Source organism: Echiichthys vipera (assembly GCF_963691815.1).
Source record: "Echiichthys vipera genome assembly, chromosome: 4".
Classification (NCBI taxonomy): domain Eukaryota; kingdom Metazoa; phylum Chordata; class Actinopteri; order Perciformes; family Trachinidae; genus Echiichthys; species Echiichthys vipera.
Window position 1 is genome coordinate 16674670 of NC_139829.1, and position 17371 is coordinate 16692040.

General features: G+C 44.1%; 2 protein-coding genes across 2 annotated transcripts in view; one reads left to right on the forward strand and one right to left on the reverse strand.

The window, feature by feature from the left end:
* The window catches only part of LOC310946711 (zinc finger SWIM domain-containing protein 6-like), a 49339-nt gene extending 38464 nt beyond the window's left edge, over positions 1–10875 (reverse strand). The window contains exon 1 of the mRNA XM_083913252.1: positions 10409–10875. Coding sequence (XP_083769378.1) covers positions 10409–10841 — 433 coding nt within the window. The 5' untranslated portion in view covers positions 10842–10875. The remainder of the gene's footprint in view (positions 1–10408) is intronic.
* Positions 10876–13775: 2900 nt separating this feature from the next.
* Positions 13776–17199, forward strand: smim15 (small integral membrane protein 15). The gene is made up of 2 exons (XM_083911981.1): positions 13776–13866; positions 16386–17199. Exon 2 carries the CDS (start codon positions 16417–16419, stop codon positions 16639–16641), a length of 225 nt encoding a protein of 74 aa, XP_083768107.1. The 5' UTR covers positions 13776–13866; positions 16386–16416; the 3' UTR covers positions 16642–17199.
* The last annotated feature ends 172 nt before the right edge of the window (positions 17200–17371 follow it).

The following is a 17371-nucleotide window of genomic DNA, read 5'->3' on the forward strand; positions in this document are numbered from 1 at the left end:
ACAAGAGATGCAAAAATACACACAACACATTGGAGGTATCGCTGTGCACGCGTACGCACATGCTATCAGAGGCACCCTGGGAAAAGAAGTCCACTAATCACATCCCCCCCCACCCCAACACCCCCCCGGCCTGCCAAGGCACACGGCGAGGGGGAAAAGAAGGAATAAATCTTTATTAGGCGATGTGTCCCTGCTTTATCGATCGCTTCTCTCCTTCCCTCCCCTCCTCCTTCTCCACCCCCTCCTCTTTCTCTCCCCTCCTTTTGTTATTTTTAGGCGTGTGTCTGCCATCCAGTCCAATTGAGTCAGGCTGTACATCAGAAAGGACCATTACCCATGTCTCCCTGGGCTGGACTGTCACTGGCTGTGAGGAGGGCAGGAGGTGAGGTGATGTAGCCACCCAGGAGGGACAGCTAGCCAGCTAACAGCTAGTCAGGCAGACAACTAGTAGGTTTTGGGAAAGAATGCAGACAAACAGGATGGCATTGACACATAGTGGCAGACATCCTCAACAATGCCAGGGAACAACAATGGTAGATCTGTACTTCCCTTACATTCAATTTCTATGAGCAGAGCATGGCACGGACACAACTTGATTTATCGTGCTAATTTCCCACTAGCTCCTAATGATAGAACATTACTGCTTTTTTACTTTCTGGCGTCTTATGACAAAGGAAACAAAATACTCAGATTCAAACCACGGAATGACAACACTGTGTATATACACAGGGCTGATTATAGTTCATTACTAATATTGATGCCCCAGTTTTAGTTCAAATATTAAAGTCATATTTTTTTTCCCTTAGCTCACTTACGTGGTTTTCTACATAATACCTTTTTGCAAATAAAAGAAGCCAGAGTTCTAAGATGTTAATTACTGTATAACACAAGCAGCCAAACAACAAACTACGATTTAGATTTATCAGGAACTATCTGATCACAGAACAAGTGAACAAGATTATTAATTGACATTCAATGCCAACTTTTGGTGCTTTGGAATCTATGATACAAGCACATTTCACCTAAAACCTGTGCAATACGTATTCGGTCTGTCATTGAGCCAATGCTGAACTGCTCATTCTGCGCATCATAAATGACTAACATGTAAAAATTAACAATACTCATTTCTAAAGGGCAGATCATGCCACACCCTGAAAAGGTTCCAGGGTGGTCCTCAATACCAGTGAAACATCAGGGGGAGGATCATTTAAAAAAACTTCAGAGAAAGACACTACAGCAAATAGGCCAAGTTTGTCTCTCTCCCAGACAGTGGTAAACAGAGAGCTTCTAAATGTAGAAACAGTGATAACCCCTCAGGTCTGGATGCAGACTGCTAGCACATAGCGCAGCACAGAGAGCCGGCGCTAGCTAGCCGACTAGCCTTCCTTTGGGGCTTTAGGCACAGGAAACACTATGGAAACATGCTGTATCTAGATAGGGGCAGTGTAAATAAGATATGAGTTTCTATTGCCTGGCTTGGGAAATGAAACTGGAAAATTGAGAAGAGGGGGAAAAAAGAGATCATGAGAGCTTATGAACACAAGGAAGGAATGCATGAAAGAGAAGGAGGATAGACAGAGGTATGGAGTGATTAGGAGTAGAAGAGCAATAAAACAAGACAACAGGAAGGTGAAGGGCAGGAATGAGGTAAGAAAAATGCAAGCAAGCAAGGAAATGAGCAAGAAAAAAAAAGAAACAACTCCTTCAATATGAAACTCTTTCGAAGGGCAAACTAGATTACATAGTGAGTTGAAACCCGTCCTCTCCTTTCCCTTTGAATCTCTCCTATTCTCTTTCTTTGTCTGTCTCTCATGCCTGGAGAGCCTTTCTAGCTCTATTCAACCCCGCTCCGCCACAGAGCAGTGAATGCATGTCTCACATGCCACACAGCCACGACATCGTTGGACCAGGCACAGCCAGAGGCACCTCACACTCTCAGGACCTCCTCCTCTGCATAGCTCATACAGCACTTGAGCCTTCCGGGCAAGAAGAGAGAAGGGGGTAAACTCCCCCCTCTCAATATGGCTCGATTTCCTGATTGTTCCACAATAGGACAAAAAAACAAAAACCTGAGCATGTACTTTGTCCCATCTCAGACTGATACCTCAGGTAAGAGATTGCTTATTGGAACATGCAAAAGACATCCACACATTCAATCAGGCAAGCAATCTTTTCCTTTAGTCAGGTGATGTCTATTGGAAAACAATAATGTGAGCACGGGCCCGTCTTTCAAGCAGAGCATTCGGTCACTGGAAAGACAGTCTGACCAGATTGACCTTTGGCTTTAGTAAATCTCTGGGGGTCAAGTGAGGAGGTCAACATCGGGCCAGCTCAATGCTGGGGGAGGGACCAGTTGATGAGTGAACACCTCTGTGGGCTAGTGTGTACATGATAGGGGTCAGCAGCAGGTAAACCCTCATCCTCTGCTGTTGTTTACTCTACGGCGCCTAGTCACCAGCACCCTGGCACCATGAGGCAAGTGTGTGTGTGTGTGTGTGTGTGTGTGTGTGTGTGTGTGTGTGTGTGTGTGTGTGTGTGTGTGTGTGTGTAAATGGGATAGCGTGGGAATGATGAAAGATGGGAATGTCATCCACCCTCTTATCATTAACATGCCATAAACCCCTTCACTGAGCCTTTAACACACAAAGGCATAGACACACACATTCTTATTTACAAACAGATAAAAAACGGACTGAAAGAATATAACTTGACTCAAAGTGCTGTTTAAGTATCTCGTGGAGAATATTTTTGTCCAGGAAGCAGCTTGAGGGGGGGGAATCCACACTCTCCTCTTCACCGAACAATAATTTACAATGACATCAAGAGTCAAAGTTAATTTGACACAAAGATCCTTGTGGCTTCGGTGGCCTCTTTTTTGGCAAGTAGTGTTTTGAGTAGTGTCTTCGGTATACGTCAGTTTAATGTAGACCAATCACTATAAGCTAAAGTTGAGATATTCTTTGCTATACCCTTCATTTTTGTCTGGGGTAGATCAAAAAGATAGCCCTTTATCTGGGACAACAGCAGATAAATTTCTACTCTCTCAGCAAAGTATTCAGTGATTATGTGCACACACAAAATATCATTTGTGGCCTTTGGGCTGATCCAAAGCTGTTTGGCTTCTGGGGAGAAACAGCTGTTGACCAAACTACACAGAGAGGCTCTGTTCAACAGTGAAAGCATGTGCAGTCTTCTCGTACTCATGTCCCACGCACGCACACACGCGCGCGCGCACACACACACACACACACACACACACACACACACACACACACACACACACACACACACACACACACACACACACACACACACACACACACACACACACACACACACACACACACACACACACACACACACACACACACACACACACACACACACACACACACACACACACACACACACACACACACACACACACACACACACACACACACACACACACACACTGCAGTAAGCAGAGTCTTGGCCTGCTTTGTGCTTATTTCAGCAGCCCATTGGTGCAAAGAGGAATTCATTAAAAAGAAAAAGTGAAAGGGAGCATCAGATAGGAGAACGCTGAGTACTGCATTCCCCTGTTGTTATTATTGCCAAATCGAAGAGAGAAGGGTGGCTGGTAATAAAAGTCATTAAATGAAATAGAAAAAAACAGCTTTTAATAGGGCCTTGTCATTGTGGATTTAGTAGCCTTTCTATCGCCTGCTCCCTCTGCTCTGTTGCCTGTGCTCACAGTAAGAAGAGGGGCAGGAGCTCTATGGAAGGAGCACTGGATTCCTAGACAGAGTCAGCCAGCCGAGGAGCTGTGCTGACGCACACCCAGCAGCCACAGTCTGGGACAGGAGACAAGTCAAGTTCGAATGGGGCCTGGGGCAGACGTTAGAGAGCTCATGCTGGAACTTTATTACTTTAGCTGGTTTATTTTAACAAGGGCGATGCACGCCGATCTAGTACACTGAAAATGAACCAGTATTAGCGTTCAGGGTAATTTTGAAGCGTGGTCTTTGGGCAACTTGGTAATGGGCCCGGGAGTGTGGCAGACACAAGGTGGCTAGAGCTGGAACTGGGAATGGTGATTTAAGAGGGGCGGGGAGGAAACGGCTATGTCTGGGACCAGGAATGGGAACGGGAGGGAGGCTGGCTTCAGTCAGGTTGGAGGACTGGAAAGAAGGCAGACAGAGCTAGCTAGAAGGACTCTAATGGTACATCTTAGGTGCAGTATTTGGAAATGTGAAGAGCAGGGGACCGTTATGGCTGAGTGTAGAAGATGGAACATGGCTGGCTTGAGGAAGTTATGGTGTGTGGTGGGAATGATCTGTCAGGAGGCACATCTGGGTTTGGGAATGGGGTTGGTTAGGAGTTTGGATTTGGGGGCTGTGACAAGCATTGGGACCTTTTGGACACTTCTGGCGTGCTGGGAACATGACAGAGCAAGCAGAAGAATCAGTGTTCATCTATCACTCAATGGGTACAGAATGGCAATGTCAGGGTTTGTTTTATGGGTTGAATCCTTGAAAGGGCCACCCAGACTGAAAGGCCGCTAGGGCTGACTGTCTGTAAGTAATCGAAGGCGGAAACTGAGCTTGTGCTGAAACTCATTATGAGCAGAGTGAAAGTAATTATCAAGTAAACAGAGTTTACATGTAAATCCAGATGTTTTTCCAACACCAAGCAATGCTACATAGCAAACGACAGTGATATTAAACTGAAAACAATATATATATATATACAATGCACAATATTTTGTCTATGGAAATGTGCACAGAGCCACACACTTACACAAAGAGAGACTAAGCTAACCATTAAGTGACAGCTGAAATGTATCCTATCTTTTTTCCATTCAGCCAACATAATGGGACAAAGGCCTGGAATCTGCTTCTCTCAGTCTCCCAGATACACACAGTCAGAGGGAGCACTTTCCCAAAAGATTCAATGTCTCTTCACATGGATGCGGTTGCCGCCCCTCTCTCTCGCTCTTGGACAGCCATTTGTTTACACTAGCTCTAGGCTCAGCCATGTTTCCATGACGATACAAGCCCAGGGATAGTCACATGGCTGGGGGTAGACCTGAGGCACCGGATCCAGGATCACTGCTCCTATAACACTCTTATTCCCACTCCCTCCGGTCCACAAAAGACATCTGATTAACTGACCTTACAGGTCTCATATTGTAAAAGTGAGAGTTCCATGTCTTTTTTGATTATAAAGTAGTACTTGCATATATGGTGCTAAAACAGAGCATTTCAGACAGAGAGTGAATACAGGTGTAATTAGACAGACAGTATGAGGACAGATGTGTTTTTTGAACATTGAAGCAAGTAAACATGCTCTAGTCGAAATGTAAAATACAAGCAGCAACCAAAAATGAGCATAATATGGGACATTTAAGGTTTACTTTACTGGATTCCATAAAAAATAAATGCTCCTTAGCGTATCATTTAGACTAACATCAAATGCTATTGGGTGAAAGATTTTCAAAAGTCTTGAGTCATATTGTGTTAGCATCTCTTCAAGTTCTGAGTCACAAGTTGCACCTCTTTACAACATATTGGTTTCACACAATAAAACAGCAAATTCGGAAGCGTCCTGTCTCTCTGTCTCTGGTGGTAGGCATGTGGGCTCAATCTCAACGGGCATTGTAAAAAGATAAAGGAACTCTCTAACCTAACAGGAAAATAAAACCAGATCCACCCACATGAAAAGAAACAGCCCACACACAAACAAAAAGAATAAGCCCTCACCCACCAAAAATCCAGCTCAGCCTGATAGCGTCTCACAGACAACATGCTCATGCAAGATTTACGTGTGGCATCTTAAATTCTGCACCTTCGTGGACAAAATGCTTGAAATGTCGATGTGGGTCCTCAAGAAGCCTTTTGAATAGCCTTGTGAATTCTAAGTTAAAAAAAAGTCCAGAGTACAAAAATGTGTGTGTGTGTGTGTGTGTGTGTGTGTGTGTGTGTGTGTGTGTGTGTGTGTGTGTGGGGGGGGGGGGGGGTGTGTGCACACTTGCACAAACATGCTCAGTGTTACTCCACCTTTGTAAGTGGTACAGATTTCTCCTTGGCATTTGGCTTACAACTTTTGTCACACAAACAATAACCTACTAGTGTGTGCAAATATTCTTTGTTGTTTTATCAACCCCTTTGTGTTGAGGGGGTTGTCTGTTATAGTGTTGTAAATGATGTCTTATATTGCTCACCATTCTGCCTGAATGGTGAGCACACATGTGATTTAAAGTCAATATGAAATGACATATGGCCCTACAGCTCCTCTACTCGCACACCTAAAGCGTGCTTTTTATGAGCTAAACATAAGGTTTAGTAGAGTCTGTGTTATGATTTTCACCATCTGTGTTACAAAAAAAGGGAACAGGTTAAAAAAAGAGGGAACCACCAGCCTGGTTGTTATTTCACTGTTTCATTGACATCATGATAAAAAGAGGGTGATAGAGAGAGTAGATGACGCAGAAACCTAATTAAGATTCTCCAGAGCGTGAACAAATTAACCTGAGTTATGAGCATGCACAAGACACACACACACGCATGCACGCACACACACACACACGTCTCTGAAATAGGTGGAGCAGAGGAGGATGACATTCACACTCAAACAGGCATGTCTGCCATGGACATTCAGTGATTTTTAAAGCAGAAGGAAGGCAAAATATTATAGGCTAGTCCAACAACATCATGGTAAATGCACCAAAATAAGCTACAGGATATGCATTAATGCTTTCATTCTGGTTTAATTTCAAACAGCCTCAACAACCTCATCACTCAGATTTGGGGCAGCAGCATGATAACATGACATGTAGCTTCATGTGAAAAATTAGCCTAACAAGGAGAGCTGGATAAATAGGCTGTAGCATGTAGCCTACGCTAATTACATTGCAGAGAGCGACATATGCCAGGCATCAGTATGTCACTCCATAGGGACATGGAGCTTACGGTAAGAGGATAGTAAGAGTGAGGTTGTGTGTGTGTGTGTGTGTGTGTGTGTGTGTGTGTGTGTGTGTGTGTGTGTGTGTGTGTGTGTGTGTGTGTGTGTGTGTGTGTGTGTGTGTGTGTGTGTGTGTGTGTGTGTGTGTGTGTGTGTGTGTGTGTGTATGTGTGTGTAGTGATGGTGGGGGTTATGGTTTATTTACCTCCTGGCACAAAGCCCTGGAGGCAGACAGAAGGGGTGGGAGTTAGAAATAAGGGGATGAAGGGTCAAAGGGGGGAGGAGCAGGATAGGACGTGTCATATATGAATGAGAGACGAGGGGATGAACTTGACCCAGACTGGAGGACTAAAACAGGAAGGAGGGTAATGAAGTGCAAACATGCTTTGTCATGCCATGTTAGAGCCACAGGATTAGAATTCTATAATTAGAGGATGGGGCACCATAATACTAGCCTTCCTTCCAGCATGATGAGCTGCAGAGTCTAAATTACACAAGGGGGCCGGAGAACAGATGCTGTGATCAGGACAGGCAGCTCTGGAAGTTTTCTATACGGGTAAATGATGCTCAGTTAAGGCACGGCACAGTATGATTGACAAGCTAAAAAGCATTTTAACTTGGCACACGGGTGAGATTCACTGATATTTCCGTGATCAGCTCATGACAATGTAATTTTCATCACAGACAGCGGTTGTTATGGGACTGTTCTCCGAAGCAAAATGCAAATTTCCTCATATATCTGCAGTTTTTAATGTATTATTACACAGAGAGCCTTTTCAAACAGGTTGAGCTTAGGTATGTGTTCGACTACCTGTTCAGCAGCTGACAAATTCATCACTGATTCGACAGTAGAAAGAGTGCAAGGGGGCTGAAGCCGGGTTGTTATAACACTTCTGTAACAGCATGAGCAGTGGACTGCTAGATAACACTTGCATTCATATATGAATATTTATCTCGAAGGCTGGCACTGGAATAGATGAGCTTGCATGGGAGAAAGAACAACCCATCCATCTCACTCTCTCCTATTCTCTGTGCTTCATTCTTTACTTTAAGACATCCCCTTCTCTTGCAATCAGCATTTCAATGCCTCTTTCCTCTTTTGCATTTTCTATCCACTTTTTCCCTCCAGGCTTCCTCTCTTTTTCTTGATATCACCCGATCTATTGCTCTTCCCCTTAAACGCCATCCCCCTATCCATTCCTTCAGCACCGCTGATGTATGGAAAGAGATGGAGGAAAAAAGCGTGTGATTAATGTCTTTGAGAAAAAGATAAATAATCACAGGAGACTGGGGGCTGGTAGTTGGCCTTAGGGGAGTAAATATGGAGAGTTTTATAGCTGCTCACTTGGGAGAGAGGGAGGTGGAGGAGATGAGAGGGTGAGGAAAGGAATACAGCGACAGCAGATCCATTCAAGTATATTAGCTTCCCCCCCCCATACACAATAACCTCCACATCTATTCTATTGCTCTACTGTCTTTCATCATCAACACTGAATCCTATCCCACTGACAGTACACACACTAGAAGCCACACAAAGCCACACACACCCACCCTTACAACCACCCTGCACTTTTTTTCCAGGCCAGTCCCACTGTATGTGTTTGATGGTCCAATACATGTGGTGTGTGATGTGGCTGTCAGCCCCCTCCCATACTGCCCTGCTTTTAAGCCCTCATCCTCCAGTGGCTGCCTGTCCCCTGGAGTAGATTGCATCTTTTATTTATCATTCTCTCTTCCGTGGCTTTATTTTCCCCAGCCAAAAAAATAATAATTCTGGGGTGAAAATTGCAATCAGCATAAAATGCCCTCCTCCTGCTGTGTACTCGCCTGTCATCCTCCACTCTCTGTGAGCATGCAGGATAAGACTGACAGCCCGTGCAGAAGAAGAAACACACATGCACACACAGATGCATGCACAATCCCCCTCTGTGTTTATCAAACCCTGCACATAATCTTTTCTCCTGTCTCTCTTTCTCTCTCACACACACACACGGCCATGGCCAAATAAAATGACCCCATTCCCCTATACACACACACACACACACACACACACACACACACACACACACACACACACACACACACACACACACACACACACACACACACACACACACACACACACACACACACACACACACACACACACACACACACACACACACACACACACACACACACACACACACACACACACACACACACACACACCCTCAATGACGCCTTACACTATTTTACCCTGTGCTGGGTGTTTAGCTCAGCCCCAAAGAGAGAGCACATAAATGAGTCTAATGCTGGGGAATCTGGTAAACAGGCCAGAGAGGGAGGGAGAGCTGCCTGCCTGTCTGCCTGCTCCATGGCTACTATTGTGCACTGCACATTCTCCGATCCCACAAGAGCTGAAGCCATCTCCACACAGATTCTTTGGAGGGATAGTAAGCCAAGAAGTGAGAGAGGGAGCAAGGGAGAGAGATAGAGGGAGGGTGAGGGAGGGAGGAGGAAGAAGATCATGCATAAAATCTTGTTTGCAGAATGCATTAAGATTCAGATGAACTGGGGAGGGTAATGGGATTAGAATCCTGAACCGTTTCCAAGGGTGGGGAGTCGGATTGACAGCTGAGTCTATTGCACTGACGATTGCAGTGAAATATTGTGGCTCTGGCAAAGGCAGCCAGCCAGGCAGGGAAGCAGGGGGTTGCTGAGCCTACACCTCTGTTTACTCCGAGCTTTACCACAAATGTATAAAAATGTAAAAAAAAAAAAATGTATATTTTCCCTTACCAGTTGCATATAGCCTGGGCTTTAACTGAACATTTGGAAGAGAGCGGAAAAGTCTGTCTCACAAAGGTGTTTGGCAAACAAAATAGAAGCACTGTGGCTTTAAATCACCGTCCCTCCCACCCTTTCTAAATATCGTCTATTTAGCCAGCGGTGAAAAGATATAGGGGGCTTTTGTCCGCGTACCCATTGGTGGGGGCATGGAGAGCTGGAAAGACATAAAAATAGGAACAAAGTGCTAAGCTTCCAATTGGGATGGCTGTGGGCAATTCAATGCGCGCAGCTCAGTGGGTAAAAACAAGGAGAAGTGGGCTACTATTACGGGCTAATCTGAAAATGGGCTATTCTCACACACACACACACACACACACACACACACACACACACACACACACACACACACACACACACACACACACACACACACACACACACACACACACACACACACACACACACACACACACACACACACACACACACACACACACACACAGCTAGGCTATAGGGTAGACTGGTGTGGAAATACCCTGCATTGTTTATTATACACAAGGCTATGGAAGGCAAACACAAGCCCTTTAAAAGTCTGGCATGGTTCCACAGAAAAAGGCAAACAGTGTGAGTTAGATGTTTTGTTTACTGTAGGTGGTTTTCCTGCATTTCTGTAACGTTATAGTCCACTCACCGACTTGCAATACGTTGTCCACCCAGCCACCCTCTAGCAGAGTGACACCCCGTAGGAAAGGCAGCTGGGTCTCGTCATTATTGTCCCCGCTAGTTCCACTTTCCTCTCCTCCGGCGTTGAAAGAGGAATACATACATATCTCCTTCTCGCTTCTCGGGAATGACCAGTATACGATCCTCCGCTGGACGGGTTCCGGGATCCTCTCGAACCGCTCCTCCACCCTCTGGAACGGCCACTTCTCCGCGACTCTGCGTGCCGCGATGTCGAGCAACGACTCGGGGTTGTGCGTTTTTCCATTCCCCGACCCTCCTGGAGCGGACCCTGCGCCGCCACACAGGACTCCTCCAGCCCGCTGCCCCTGCCTGCATGCCGGGTTGTAGCCGGGCCTGCAGCAGAGCCGCTTGGCTGGGGGCTGCTGGACTCGCTCGGCCATGATCGCACCGCTTCCAACCTGAAGCGCAGTTCCTCTCCGATCATATAAACGGGATAAGGAAGAGAAAAGGGCAATCTCGCACCGATTGTTTGCCGTACATGGATAGACTGCCCTTATTTGGAAAGGGAGGCGGTGCCCGCGAGTTCCGTGAAGTCCTTTGTGTTGTCAAAGTAACCGCGATGGGCGGGATCCTGGAGCGCTGCCAGCGCACGAGTGGCGCTATAAAAGGAACTGGAGGCGGAATTCCCGAACGTCGGCAAATCCTTTGTGAAGCCGTTCGGGAGCACGAGGGCGGAGCCCCGGCGGCCGACTGCCTTTGAAGTTTCCTTCTTATTTGAGTTTAAAGGCGGGGTCTTAATCCAGGGGCGGTCTCGCAGTTTCCCACAGGGGTAAAAGGGGGCAAGAAAACTGACTTTTTCCTTTGGAGCCTGCCTACCACCCCGGGCTCTAGCTTCTTCAATAACAACGTGATGTTTTCGAGGCTTAAGTCCAAAGGACTCTCAGCTGTCAGAGACAGAAAGGGCGTGGGAGGAGGAACATAAAGATATGGAGCTGGACATGCTTGTCCTCTGTAGCCATTAATCAGTCATTTCGGTCAGATGTTTGGCTGTTTGGTTTCCTATGCTGCAGCCTATATGGACACTTTCTTACAAACACTCTCTCTCTCTCTCTCTCTCTCTCTCTCTCTCTCTCTCTCTCTCTCTCTCTCTCTCTCTCTCTCTCTCTCTCTCTCTCTCTCTCTCTCTCTCTCGCACTCTCACTCACACACACACACACACACACACACATTTACTTATTTTAAAGCAGAGATCCATAGATTTTACACTTTGGGATCGGCATAACCGTCATAAGAGGAGGAAGCTACCCAGCCCTAGCCAGCACTCACACTGTCCATCTGTACTGTGCCCAAACAGGTTTTACGGGTAAAGCCTAGTTTGTTTGACCAGTGTGAGTGCAACCGTACTGCGCCTAGCTGCTGCACGCTTGCCGCAAGTACCCTAAAGCCTGGGGCACGGTACGGACGGACAGTGTGAGTGCGCCCAGTAGAGACTAAGGGTAGGCCTACATGTCCACAGGGGCCATCATTGGCTATGTAAGCCGCGCACTGTATTCTGGTGGAGGGTGTAGTATGTTTTCTTTGATTGTTAGTGGTCATTGAAGAGAAGCTAATAACAGCCAAGCCCATCGAGCATCAAATGTTGGGAAGTGGGGCGCCCTCCCACTTCCAAAAATGCCCCTGTGGACACGTACCATAAGTCTGAAAATAACCCCAGCGATGTCATCAGGGTATATCATGCATTGGTACATTACAATTTTAAAGAAAGAAAAGTTATGTTTTCTACTCTTCAGCCACTCCAGTTGAGTTGATCAACTTGCAACAGAAAAAGTTAGAATCAAAGGATGTCGGAAATTCCTCAAGGTCTGACCAGACTGTGGGTTTTCTTGTAATCATTATGACACATACACCGCTAGTGGAGCTGGTTAACTAGCCTATAAATTGTGGTGCAGTTATTTTATGGTCCTCCTTCCTGTCTGTTGATAATCCTAGTTCCATAGCATGAAAAGGGGGCCCACTTCTGTAGGAGTAAAATAGTCGTCAGGGGTTTAGTGTGCGGCTGCATACCCACCCCCTGGTTCTCCCAGCCTGGTGAGACATGTAGCATAAGCTAATAATTATAAGCATATAACAAAAAAGTGGGTTTTTTTAATTGTCTATACAACTTGGCCAAAACTATGTTGGCCAACCAAGAAAGTGTGTTTGCAATGTGTTTGTCCTCTGCATGTGTTCCCAGCTGCCCCTCTCCTTCCTCTGTGAGTAGGTCTAAAAGGCTGGCCTTTGAACTGCTCTGAAAGTGATCCATGCCGTATGGACAGAGCAGATGTGGCCTAACCTGATTTGGTTTCAATACTTCCCCACAGGAAGTTCAAAAAACCAGCAGGTCTTTCTTTGTTATGTTAGTCATCTTTCCCAGAGGGCTAGTGAGCCTTTTGCTTCTTTTTTTTTTACACAGTTATTGCCTTATCGTTTGCTTTATTCTTCATACAGAGTAGGTCCGCGCATGACTAGAAGTTTCAACCGCTGTATTTCTTCTGATTCTATATTGTATTGTTAATCTGTATCTGGTCACAGGTCTGCTCTCCTTTTATTATCAAAACGAATCCTAATATATCAAACACATCAATTCACTCACTCACAGATATTTAATTGAATTAAGGCCTATCTGAAATTCACTAAATAAATAAAATGATCTCCAATGTATTGATTTCAATGGCTCACAGTTTCAAAGTTCTTTGAACTCACATTAAGCCTCCTAAATTGAAGAACAATAACAATATATATATATATATATTAAAAAGGTGTTGTTACAGTATTGGTCCAAATTCTGTATATAACTGCTGCCTTGTTTCACTCGTCTGTACCACTGTAGTAAAACAAATTGTATGCAAATGTAATATTATACAATATTAAATATTAAACCCAAAGCACTGCATTAATAATAAAAATAATGATAATATGAGTAATATGAATAACAATATGAATAATAATAACTTTATTTATATAGCACCTTTAAGAACAAACGTTAACAGAGTGCTTTGACAGCAAGAGAAAAGGCAAAAGCACACAGAAATCCATAAACATATACATATATACACATCAACAAGGCAAGACAATCGCTAGGACACTTTTAACCAGCAGTAAAAACAGCAAATAATTAATAAAAATGAAATTAACAGATACTAAGGTAAAAAGGCAATAAAGAGACAAAGACGTAATAATAATAAATTAATAGATCAAATAAATGAATATAAATAATAACTAGCCAACTGATTCATTTTTATCGTGTATTTCTAATTATAAATCCAGTTTCTAATGCTAAAGGACTACATTTCCCATCTTTCCACTGAACGGGTCACGCCAATCACGAGCCAGCAGCAGGGGCCACGTCAGTTAACGTTACGTTTCCCGGAACAGGGAGGGACTGGTACTTACTATCGTGGATATAAACAAAATTTCTGCACATTGGTAAGTTTAATTTGTGTCTAGTTCGATTTTTACCACCAGTAACCAATATGAAAATGTAAAATATTTGTCCCGTCGTCTTTAACATGCATGGTTTTTGCGCCGTTTCGCCGAGAGTCATTGCTCTTGCTCCTTAAAGTTGGGCCGTTATGGATGGGCGGCTGAGTGGCTTAGCGTTGCTAACGCTAGTAGATATGTAAATCTCTCATCCGCATCTCAGGTTTGATTTTCAGAACCATTCACCCTGGTAGCATACAAGGTGTCACATTAACCCGCTGTTTTAATGAGGATGTAGCCAGAGTTAACATGTTGCAAGTGTTTTCGGAATACAGTTAACTTGACTCGGGTTGATGCTAGTTAATTTAGCCCCGGTGGTCATTAGCAGTTTGATGAGGGACTGTTTGATCAGAGCGCTCAACAAGTAACAGTTACATTGAATGGCTTTATTTGGACCAAAGCATGACTCTATTTGTCATGACACCGATGCCAGTGGTTAACATTGCTCTATCGATGGCCTATGGTGTCCCATTTTGCAAACTGCAATGTAACGTTACGCTTTCTGTGTTAGCCGAGTGAGCTCACTTTTACATTACAGCTAACTGTCGACAGTTAAAAAAACAAACAAAAAATCAAACTGTTGCCAGTCGCCGTAACAAGGTCAATTACCGTTTTCTGTGTAACTATAATCACCTGCTTTGTTACCATTTAATTGGACTTGTTACCATATAACGATAGACATTTATTTCGTATAATGTATGTATGTACTTGCGGCAATGTAATAAACATGCAGCACAATTTACTGAGCATCAACTGAGCATCAATTGAGCAATTTTAAAACTAAAGAACTTTATCAATCAGTGGTGACATAACGTTAGTTCAATGCAGTGGAATTTAACTTCTGCTTTTAATCCATCCTAAGGAAAAGGTGGGCAGCTGAAAAGCGCCCAGTGAGCAATTCAGGGGGCAGTGTCTTGCTCAAGGACACTTCAACATGTAGACAGGGAGCAGAGGATCGGACCTCCAACTTTGTGGTTTAAAGCACAGCTGCTCTACCTCCTGCACCACAGTTGACCCACCACCAATTTAACGAGCACCAACTGAGCAATTTTAAACAAATAGTTGTGTTTAAAACAGGAAATTCTGCTAAATGTCAGTGTTAATTGTGGATATATAACCTGAGATAATATTATCTGTGTCAAGTTCAACTGTAAGATTTTGCCGTACTGTTAACTACTGTATAATAATATTACTATAAAGCTATTCCGTTAGTATCTCTGGGTGTGTTTGAAAGTTTTTTGGGTCCATGTTTGCCTCTGTAAATCCCCTTTCACACAGGCACTGCAAACTTGAAATGATATAGACATTGCCAGGCGGGGCTGAATGCAAGAACGCAAAGGCCCAAGTCAGTCAGACTGGGCATCAAACAGCTCCCTATTACAGTGACCCTTCAACCTCAGAGTGAGCGCCCGTATGTGAATACAGCCGCTCATTCTCAAGGGTTTTCATAGAGACTAAATTGGCACGTTGATTAGGTTTCGGTGACTCAGATAGAAGTAGAAAACGAATCGGGTGGGTGATTTACACAAAGACGGCAATGAGAATGTCTTACTGGAGAGACGACGAGATACAGGAACTTCTGGTAGTAAGGGCTGACGCTGAAATCATCAGACAAATTCAAGGAATGCCAAGAGATTTAATGGTTAATGACCAAATTAAGATCTGGCTCAGTTGGCGCAGTGTAATCCGCTTCATGTCTTACCTCCTTCCACTTTACCCAACGCATCTGACACAAATAATCTCTGTTGTGTGCTGCACGTGTGAAAGAGAAATTCCAGACCTGGTTCTCCTGACATTGTCCAGGGTTCATATGTGAAAATGGCTTTAGATGAGATAAAGTAAATGTCAGGAAACAAGGGACATGAGAGGGCAGTATAAAATATTGTGGTCATCTGATATTTGCCTTAACAATTGGCCCACCAGGAAGCCCCAAAATATTGGATTTTTTAGTATTTTTTTGCTTGCATTAATTTTAGAAAGTATCGTTACTTGTTAAGTATGCAATTTGATGATTATCCAGTAAGTTATATCGTTTAAGGCTAGGACTAACTACAGTTTTGGAGAACCCAGTGAAGCTTTGTCAACTTGCTTTTTTGTGCAACCAGCAGCCCCCAATATATTTAACTGACAATGATACAAAAGAGAGAAGAGATGCCAAGCCTTAAATTTGAGAGGTTTGAGCAAGCAACTGTTATTTTTCCCTAATAAATGACTTAAACAATAAGAATTGTTGGTGATACGTTTTCTATTAAATGTGTCTGTCTTTCTGTTTCCGCAAAATGTGGTTGTTTTGTCTGTAAACAGTTTCTTACTATATATTAAAGTAATTGTATTCACAACACACACAAGCCCACTCAATATCATATTGGTTGCAGGTCCATTGGTTATTGTTGTATACTTTTTTTCTCTACATATCATACGCTGGCTATTCACATACCTCATTCTCTCCTGGTACCATTTGTCAGGTTTGATTGAGCCCCATCATTGCTGACCAGGATGATTGACGTTCGGGCATGGGCAGAGTATGTGGTGGAATGGGCTGCCAAAGACCCCTACGGTTTCCTCACCACTGTCATACTGGCTCTCACACCTCTCTTCATTGCCAGTGCACTACTGTCCTGGAAACTGGCCAAGATGATTGAGGCACGTGACCGGGAACAGAAGAAAAAGCAGAAACGTCAGGAAAACATAGCCAAGGCCAAGAGGACCAAGAAAGACTGAGCCTGTGGGTAGAAAGAGGGCATAAAAAAGGAGGAGCAACCACCACGCTCACAGCCCTCCTTAATCCAAATAATGACACGGTGCCCTTCGTTGTCCCAGCCCTACTGTCAGCACAGGGCCACTACGCCTCATATCCGGGGTAGGAGACTGGCCCCACAGGCCTAACAGTGCTGAGACAGACAGTACTGCCCGAAGGAGGCTTGTCCCAGTGGGACTTTGGTCAGCAAGAGCACAGTGGTCATCTGTATGATGCCGTTATACAGGAGTCCGCTGATAATATTGTGCAGCTGTTGCAACACCTTGCATTCCATTGTTAGCATCCATGTTCTGATGAATTGACGATTTAATGAGCATACTGGAACTTTTTCCAACTATCCCAAATACTACTTTCTAATCAATAAAGTTTTCATGGTTGTTCAAAAAAAAATCTATTTTCCTCTTTATTGGACTGGAAACAAATATCACAAGTGCTTTTAGGTCAGACAAAACTTATTCACCCTATAATGTTTTATTCTAACACTTAAAACCAGATTTCTTAATTAGACTTTTATTTACAGATTGACAGAAAGGACTATTAATAAACCTATTCAAATGACTCACAAATGGGGAGTAGCCTGTTGTCTTTAGAAGTTGATGCATCTGCAAGGTCCCACTCCTACAGGAGTGTAGTTGGTTAGGGGTGGGTGCAGTATGAAACATAGACTTAAACAGAGTGAAATAGGATTGTTTT

Coding starts and splice junctions, on each gene's coding strand:
- smim15 (XM_083911981.1), top strand. CDS start 16,417: ATGATTGACGTTCGGGCATGGGCAGAGTATGTGGTGGAATGGGCTGCC.